Consider the following 9,315-nt stretch of genomic DNA (forward strand, 5'->3'; position numbering starts at 1 on the left):
TTCTATACACTTTTAAAATAAACACCTAAGATGCCGTATTCTATACACTTTTAAAATAAACACCTAAGATGCCGTATTCTATACACTTTTAAAATAAACACCTAAGATGCCGTATTCTATACACTTTTAAAAACTAGATTCTTAGAAATTAGTATATGCTGTATGATGAACTTCTATATACAAAACACATAATTAAATCACCTAGACACTTAAGTCGTTGTATACACTAAACACCAGACCTATATAGACTTCAGATGCTCTACACTTTCACAGCATGTGGTTTATACTAGCCAACATTTAAAAACATGAGATCTAGAGAGTAGTCTACAGCACAACTGGAAATCATGTGTTGAAAAATTCTGAAAATTGGAATTTTATGGAGTCTGTAGAACTAATTATATTTATGTTGTGCTGCATGATAAACTGATGATAATGTACACATTTGTAATGAGTAATAGGCAGTAATGTTATTACCACCAGTAGTGTAGTGAATGTACTTAGGGCTTCCAGGACAGGAATGCATCATAAAAACATGTAGAAATAAAAGTTTGGCTTGTGAAAGCCGTAGTTCTATGTGACAAACTGAAGCAAAATTTCACTTTTCGGCAGAAAACCTACAGAAAGTCTGAAGAGGGTATGTGAAACTAATACTTTTGATAATAGAATTTTTCGAAATAGAAAGTCCATTCTCTTCAGTTGTGCTTTAAGTAACTCTATATGTGACACATGGCAATCCAGAAGAGTCTAACCAATGATCTATCTGTACGCACAGAGGTAACCATTACCTCCAGATCAGAAGATACCCATTAGTACGATGACCTCAATAGGCGTTCAAGGGAGACAAATAATCAAATCAAAAGGCTGAAATGGGCTTCGGGTGACAAACAAGAGACAAATAAAGCTGGAGGAAAGTGCTCTTTATGCATGAACCTAAATTCCATTTGTTTGATAACGATCAAAGATAGTAGGTTCGATGGCAGAGAAAATAATATATACCACAGTAAACACACACTATATATTGAAATATACTAGGTAGCAATATAGCAATACACGAACGGACCACTCAGCATCTCACCATCTTATGGTGGTGGACACCTACATAAAACTGATAGCATCATGACTGCTGAAAGATCAAGCAAATTCTCAACCTCTATGTCATTCCTCCAGGAACAAGACTTATTGGTCAGGGATTGATCTCTTGCAAGATAGTGATCGTAGGCATGCAGCAAATATAATGAAATGAAACCTGGAAAAATAGACCGGTGTAAAACTTAAAACATGGCTCAGACTGTACAAAGTCTTGATATGAATATTATTAAGGCTATAAGGACTTATATGGAGACTAAGAAGATCAAACGACAATAAAAAACTGTTTTAATTGTGGAAAACTGGACACTTAAAACAATATTTCACAAAATACCTTGATCAACTTATGTTAGAATAAAAACAATGTTTACTTTTCTGTTTACAGAAACTACAAAATACGAATGCATGGTGCAATATATTCACACTTCTTTTACATTTCCATGATACTGTGTACTTAAATACTTATTTCTGGTATTTTGTCTCTCTCTCTCTCTATAAAATTACTTTAAAAAGTAAACTTTCAGTCACAGAAACTACCTTAAGGAAAACTTAGAGACCGTCAGTTATTCAAGACTTATAAATAACTAACTTAATTTTTTTTTTTTACTTTTGTTCGATATTAGGGGTCGGTTTGAATTTCGCGCGAAGCTACACGAGCACTATCTGCGCCAGCCCTCCCTAATTTAGTAGTGTAAGACTAGAGAGAAAAGCAGCTAGCCATCACCACCCACTGCCAACTCTTGGGCTACTCTTTACCAACGAATAGTGGGATTGAACGTAACATTATAACACCTCCACGGCTGAAAGGGCGAGCATATTTGGTAGGACGGGGATTCGAACCCGCGACTCTCAGATTGCGAGTCGATCGCCCTAACCACTTGGCCATACAGGGCCGATTCGGGTTCGGAAAGATTAACTTAAGGTAGCTGCTCCTGTCTCAACTCGCCCGGGTTATGGTTGAACAACTCTTTAAGATAAGGGAGGAGGTTGGAAGATTAAGAACTATTTAGGTAGGGTGTTTAGTTCTGTTTAACATAATTTTGTAAATAAAAGGGTGGAGTTTGGGACTTTTACCTTGTAGAATTTTTATGGTTTTGTAATTTATATTTAAGGTTGTTTCTGAGTATTAAGGGTAACTGCCTTCCTAGAACTGGCTGCATACAGTAAAAGGCAGTAGGAGTTGACACATTGTGGGTGTAAGCACTGGACTCCTAGCCCTAAACTGATTTTCAATAGCTGAATTTGTAATTCTGTTGCAATGTTTGTTATATATATTGAATTTTATTAAATGTTTTAGTTTTCAAGATATTTTATAATAGAAACTTCGGGAAGTGTTTGAAAGGTATACAGTGCGAAGTTCTAACAGCTTAATTAATGGAATCGCACTGGACAAAAATGGTTACATTTGTTTTGTTTTTAAATAAATTTATAAAACTAAAGCCACACTCCATAGTAAAACATCTTTTGTTTAGTATTTCGGCATTATCTTTCACTGATATAAGAACAACAGCAGCAACAAAACACTTACGTGAAGCCGTAGCAAGAAACATTGAGGTTGCATTTTGCTCCACATTCTAATCTTTGTTGTCGAGCTGCAGCGTTATTACCGTGCTTGGTGTAAGTACACGAGCTTGCAGACGAGTTTCCAAAGTTTTGCAGAATATAAGCAAACAGGAAGACAAGGTCCCAAAAGATGGTGCTGTACGAGGACAGAAGTAACATTTCTAAATTAAATCAAAAACTACTTTGAAATTAGATCATTTTTACAGAATAAATGGTTGAACAACGATTTTTGATATGTGACAATAAAACACATAAACATTCAGAAAAGTCATAATCCGTGGATAAAGAACTCATTAACTGAACAACTGGATTTGCAGGTGACATTGTATATTGGTTCTTTCTTTGAGACAACTATTATATTTTATAGCTACGAAGAGTGAAGATTATTCGTGTTATAAAAAAAGATTTATGAAACGATAGTAATGGTTTGAAAAATGTAGATTTGTCTGTATAGAAGCAGCGTCGAGCTATCACTTTAGACAAAAGGCTACAAAAGTGTATCAACAGACCCTCAAGTAAATGTATCCAAGGGCAAAATGTCTTGACAACAGATAATATGTATGTTCTCTAACTATAAGTAAATAAGAAAAATTTTTAATATTTTTAATTAGATGTAAGGATGACTGGTGCAAAAAGAACAAAGATATGCAAATATTATACACTGTGCAACACCCTCCCCTTCGCTCCACGACCCTCCCCACATTGTACTTTCACAATGCAGAGAGAGGTGGCGTGAAGGAGCGATTTGCACAGAGTATAATATTAACATCTCTTTGTCATCCTTACATCTAATTAAAAATATTTTAAAATGTTTTTATATACTTTTTTGTGTACTATATTTTTAGGTAGCGCTGCGCTAGCTACTTATTGGTGTAGTAATTATAATATAAAGTACTGTAGTGAAGTACGCCAACCTCGAAATCTCTATGTTTTAGACATTCTATATAGTTTAAGTATTATAAGAAACTTACTTACACATAGAGCACTGTATATTTATGTGTGATTTAACTGAAAAGCTTCCTTCGTTTTTAAGCTACAGTGTACGGAAAAGAACAAACTGACCAATTTCCGTTTTCTCGCTATTGAGAAAGGTAGATTTACGTTGTCGTTCCTATAGGCTATGTATTGGCCTCTATTTTTTTTATCTGTGCCTTTCTTACATAGGGACCCACTATCGTTTCCCCCAATAAACAAATAAATGTTTTGTACGTGATTTTGACGCTCAATAAGTGACGTTGTATTACAGAACGTCTTGGGTTGGAGATGAAAGCCTATGTATGTGTAGTTTTTATAAAGTATGTATGAGTACACATAGATTAAACTGATGTTACTTACAGATATACGTGTTAAAATTTATCGCAAGTAGATTTTTGTGTATTTGTAGTATTTAAAAAATATATCGGAAATAGGCAAATTTGGTAAGTTCACGGAGAAGAATATTGTTACGTCTCCGTCTGTTAATTAATTTTCCGTAACTTCGTTCCGACGAAACTTTAGCGACACAAGTCCTTACTTAATAAAACTGGTTTATTCTTTCCGAATATAACTTTACGATACACTTATTTTCAACAATCGCTTTATAACAAACGATATATCAACGAACGTGCTCAGCTTCAATAATACTCTCTGACTGCAGATCAATTACTCACTGTCTACATACACATTACATTACCGTCACGTTTTCACCCTCTTTTATATACCAGATTACCCTATATCTAGTAAATGGTACAGCATTCGCCAAAGAACAGGATAGTTCTAGAAAGTAGAGGGCGTGGGAATAGTCACGTGATCTCGATGACGCAACAATATGATCAAAGTGTTCATAGAAGTCACCAGCATTGCTATAAGGCTATTTCCTAAAAAATAATATACCAATATCTCACAAAACTAGAAAAGACGGAAGAGAACGCTAAATTTCTCTTTTTTTGGGGGGGGGGGTAAAATCTTTAATGTTATTAGTCGATCAACCCGCGCGACCCACGGCAAGAGGTTTTTGCTTTAACATTTTATTGTTCTTGCTTCATGCTTCCATGGTTACTGTTTGTAAAGGTAATGACCCTCACACTAACTCCCACACATCTCACTGCAAATCGACCTCATGCAGTAATAGCCACAGTTCTGGTTACTGTTGAAAATATTATTTATGGGGTTTTGAATCCTTTTTAACTCACCATAAAGTAACCTAATTTAATTTAGGTATGTGAATAATATTGTAACAGTGCGCCTAATTCACATACTTAAATTAATTCAGGTTACTGTATGATGAATGAAAAAGGACCGCATATATATGTTATACACATTTGACCATTATAAGCCGCCTAACTGTATTTCATATGGTTTACAGACCTAAGTTGTGCTGATAAACCTTGAATAAGCGAAACTGCAGTTCACAGCAGCAGAAGGTACCGCCAATCAAACTTAACAGGTTCTCTTTTCAATTTTACTTTTGATGAAAAATAAATAAATCTTTAACATAAATATATATAATTGTTGAAAATGTTATTATGTATCATTATATTTATTTCTACGCCAAATTGTTAATAATATTAATATTTCATCGTAGTATTATCGAGTTTATATTAAATATGTGTTTGAAACTGGTCTTTATGCGTTCTTAAGTTTGTTTTTATGTCTTGGGACCGAAATGTTTTCTGTAGAAACACATCTTACATTATATTAATGATGTGACTGCTTCTAAAGGAGAGAGCACCAAAAGACGTAGACAATGATCAAGCTGGCAGAACAGTATATAGAAACCCATGAAGGGAGTATAACTGACACGTCAAAGAATATCCAGTTAAATTTGAAACCAGTGATAACTGACCAAAGTTAAGTTATATTCGCCAATTGCCAATTAAAGGTTTTTTTTACTTATACTTCTTAATAGTATAAATATATAATGTCTTTGTAAATAGCTCCAGCTGTTTTATGTTGAGATTTCTGCTGTTGTTTGCTAGTGATAGACTTGCAATGTATCCCATTTTATAAAAAGCAAATCATCTCTTCTCCCTTCTGTCTATTAACCTCCTGTCACCTTTGGTAAACTCTTGCTTCTGGTCAGCCGCCCTTGGTTTCTACTTTGACTGGTTATTCTTGGACTTGTCAGTTATACTGCATCTATGGGCTTCCATATAATGCTCTGCCGGCTTGATCATCTCGTCTACGTCTTTTGGTGCTTTCTCCTTTAGAAACATCTGCATATCGGTTAAACACCTGACCATTAACTGTTCTCCCACTAATAGGTCTGCCAATCCCTCAAAACCATTTTCACACTTGGCCATGTCAGTCCATCTGGTGAAATATCACTGCAGACGTGCCACAAAGTAAAATACAGTTTCTCCAGTGTCGAGTTTGACTCCTCTGAACTTCCGACGAAAACCTTCTTCAGTAAGATCATATCGTTTCAGTAAAGCTAATTTTAATTTGTCATAATCCATGGCATCTTCTGACGTCATGCTTGCACATACTTGTAGGCCTTTTCCTGTGAGAAGTGAGCTGAGATAGGTTACCCAGTTGCATTTGTCCCAATTCTGACTTAGGGCGAATCTTTCATCCATGTCATCTTTATGTTCATCAAATTTGGGCAGCTTTGGTCAGCTGGCCCTGATTTCATTGTCATTCTTTGGTCCTTCTTCCTTCGGTTTGGTGAGTTTTGCTATGTCAATTTGTGCTCTTATTCTTTCTATTTCTAGTCTCCCCTTTCTCTCTATTTTTATTTCTCAATTTGTATTCTCATTCTTATTTTCTCCTTTCTCACTTTGTGCTTTTATTCTCTCTAATTCCAGTCTTCCCTTTCTCTCTTTGTGCTCTTATTATTTTTCTTCTTTCTTCCTCTCTTCTCTGCCAATGCTTTTCTCTCTCTAGTTCATGTTTTTCTTTAACAAACTCTCATAGTTCTCTGCCTTTTAACCCAATATGTTCTCCAATTTCTGTCAATTTATCAAAATGTGACCTGTTTAATGGCATGATTGTAATCTCTATACTATTTTCGTTACTACTACAGTTACACGTATCTAAGCCTACTTACTTTCGCTGTCTTTCACGTTTTTTTCTATCGCTGTTTACCATTGTATAATCCTGGCTGTGGCTCGCCAATTGTCAAATGTTGTTATGTTCACCAATTGTCAATTAAAGGCTTTTTACTTATACTTCCTAATAGTATAAATATATACTGTGTTGTTGATGTTGTTGGACTAAGGATTCTTCTATAGAAGTTGTCTGTGACTTATTGGCGATATATTCAAAAATAAATGAACAGCACTCACTCCACTTCTTTTTCAAAATAATGTATATATTCAGAACTAGTTAAACGTATGTACAACAGTCGCTGTACACCATAAAGATCATAGGCGTATCATAAACACTATATAGTTATCTTCTTCTTGTTAAAAGTCCACTTCGCCTATTCAATTGCTTTAGGATTTCAGTTGAGAAGCCGAACTATTTTTCTCTATTACTACCGCCAAACTATCCGAGTATAATTCACTTACTTTATCGTCGAGTTACCACAGTTGCATCCTATATTTCTAAAATAGTCTGTCTTTTTGTATTTCCGAAAATTGTCTGTCTAGTTGTCAAAGTCCACTGAGGCTAATTCACTTACTTTAGAACTCTCTTTGACGAAATAAATTATTCTTTTTATCTCTTTCAACACCGCTAGTCTCAATCTACTATATCAACCGTTAGGCCTTCCACTCTTACGACGATTAACTTTTCTTTCGCCGAATTCTTTATTTTACTTCTCGTCTGCTCTGACTTTGACTGTTTGTCTACTTTTCTCGCTCATCTCACACAATTTATATGTTTATTACTTAATCATCTACTCGCTATATTCTCGGCATCAATAAATTTCATGCGACGTGCTATAATCTCGACATCAATGAGTTATAAACACAAGTACGACTCTCACCAATTTACGTATCTAAACTTGTCATGACATTTACTTTAAAATAATTGCTTCTAACTCTCTTGTTATAAACAAAACTAAATAACCATAAAATATTCACTCACAAAATAAATTAATCAATAATATCTACACTAAATAGTCTTATATGTCATGACAAATGGGTTTCAATAGGAAAACGGGTTTCGCTATGCCGACAACTTTTCAAGAACTAGTCTATTCCGCATATCCAGGGATGGATGTATTTTCTTGTTAAAGTCGTTTGCTTATAGGTCGCTGGGTCAATCTTAGTTAAACTTTGTAGGATGATAGTTTGTAACAAGGTGCATGTTAATGGGGATTTCACAAACCATTCACCACCCCATTAATGATGTTATTGAGCATTTATTACCTTTGAAGTAAGTTAACGTTAACTATTTCCATAAATGTTGCCATGTTTTTACACCAAAAAGCTTTATTAAATTTTCTATAGCACAACATACACACTGTGAGGGAGGGGTACACACACGTTTTATATATCTCACAAAGTGAACTAGCACTCTCTGTGGAGGAATGCAAGAAAAATATGGCCGCCACTATTGAAGTAATACATAAATGCAGATGAAGTTTATACTACAACAGCCACCATAATGCTGATATGAAGAGTTGTTTCTTGAGTCATATTCACTTCCTACTTTGACCCTGCGACCTTACAGCTTCATCCTGTAAGACACTTCTGTGGACAAGGACCGCCAATTAATTAATAACGTGAAACAGTGTGGTTGGTAGGATATTAAGAGCTGGGTGTTGAAAGCGGGTGACAGAAAGCACACCTACTGCCACTACCTCTTCCTACAAACCCACCCTGAACATCGCCCAGTGTATACCATGTTTTAAGTATATACATACTGAGTTCTTAAGGCGTATACAAAACTTTTGGTGAGGCAATAATGAATACTCTAATAATATGTTCTGTTATGAATAAATTGTGTGAAAGTTAGGATTTCTGTGTTATTTATCATAGCATCCACCCCACATTTTTTTTAAGTTTATAACCTAGACAAAAGAACGGTATCTCAGCTTATTTGTCATGAAACCGGAGCTTGTCTTTCTTCCATTGGTTTTACATTTTCTCAAAATACTTGCTACGTAATTTTAATATGTTAGAAAACTAGTCTTTGTCCTTTAATATGCATTACGTTTCTTAATATCTTCTAAAGATAAATCGATTAAAAATAAATAGAGAAAGAATTAGTTCAAACAAATTAGAAAACAATTGATAACAGAATACATGAAATATTGAAAAAGATGTTGGAAAAACTACGTTTGCTTATTCGTAAAGCAATCTATAATTTGCATAAAAAATAGACTGAAGTTTAATAAAAGTTTCTTAAAGGATGAGTTTCAAGACAAACTCTTATAGTTTCGATGCAAACGTTTTATAACCAGTTAGGTTTATAATGTAAGTATTAAGATGTAGTGCGTTAAGCAACACAGGAACTTCGGTTTTTCATAGAATAACATTATTTTTGATATTATATTTTCAATGTGGTCAAATGCAATTGAAGACGTTATGTAAAACGTTTGGGGATATGTGCAAGACACAACAAGGCTTGTTTGTTTATTTGTTTCATAATTTTGCGCTAAACTGCGCACGGTCCATCTGCTCATAAGCGTCTCTAAATTTTAACTGGTAGACTAGAGCAGGGGGTCACCAAACTTTTTTCACAGCGAGCCAGTCAACTGAGAGAATGACGAGCGCGGGCCGCATAACCATTTTGTTC

General features: G+C 34.8%; 1 protein-coding gene across 2 annotated transcripts in view; it reads right to left on the reverse strand.

The window, feature by feature from the left end:
* LOC106469923 (fucolectin-1-like) overlaps positions 1-9,315 on the reverse strand; it is a 47,784-nt gene that overhangs the window by 33,529 nt on the left and 4,940 nt on the right. For both annotated transcript variants that reach the window (XM_022398495.1, XM_022398496.1), the window contains exon 2: positions 2,615-2,785. In XM_022398495.1, the coding sequence (XP_022254203.1) occupies positions 2,615-2,785 (171 nt within the window). The remainder of the gene's footprint in view (positions 1-2,614; positions 2,786-9,315) is intronic.

The sequence above is a fragment of the Limulus polyphemus genome, unplaced genomic scaffold (assembly GCF_000517525.1).
Source record: "Limulus polyphemus unplaced genomic scaffold, Limulus_polyphemus-2.1.2 Scaffold3725, whole genome shotgun sequence".
NCBI lineage: Eukaryota > Metazoa > Arthropoda > Merostomata > Xiphosura > Limulidae > Limulus > Limulus polyphemus.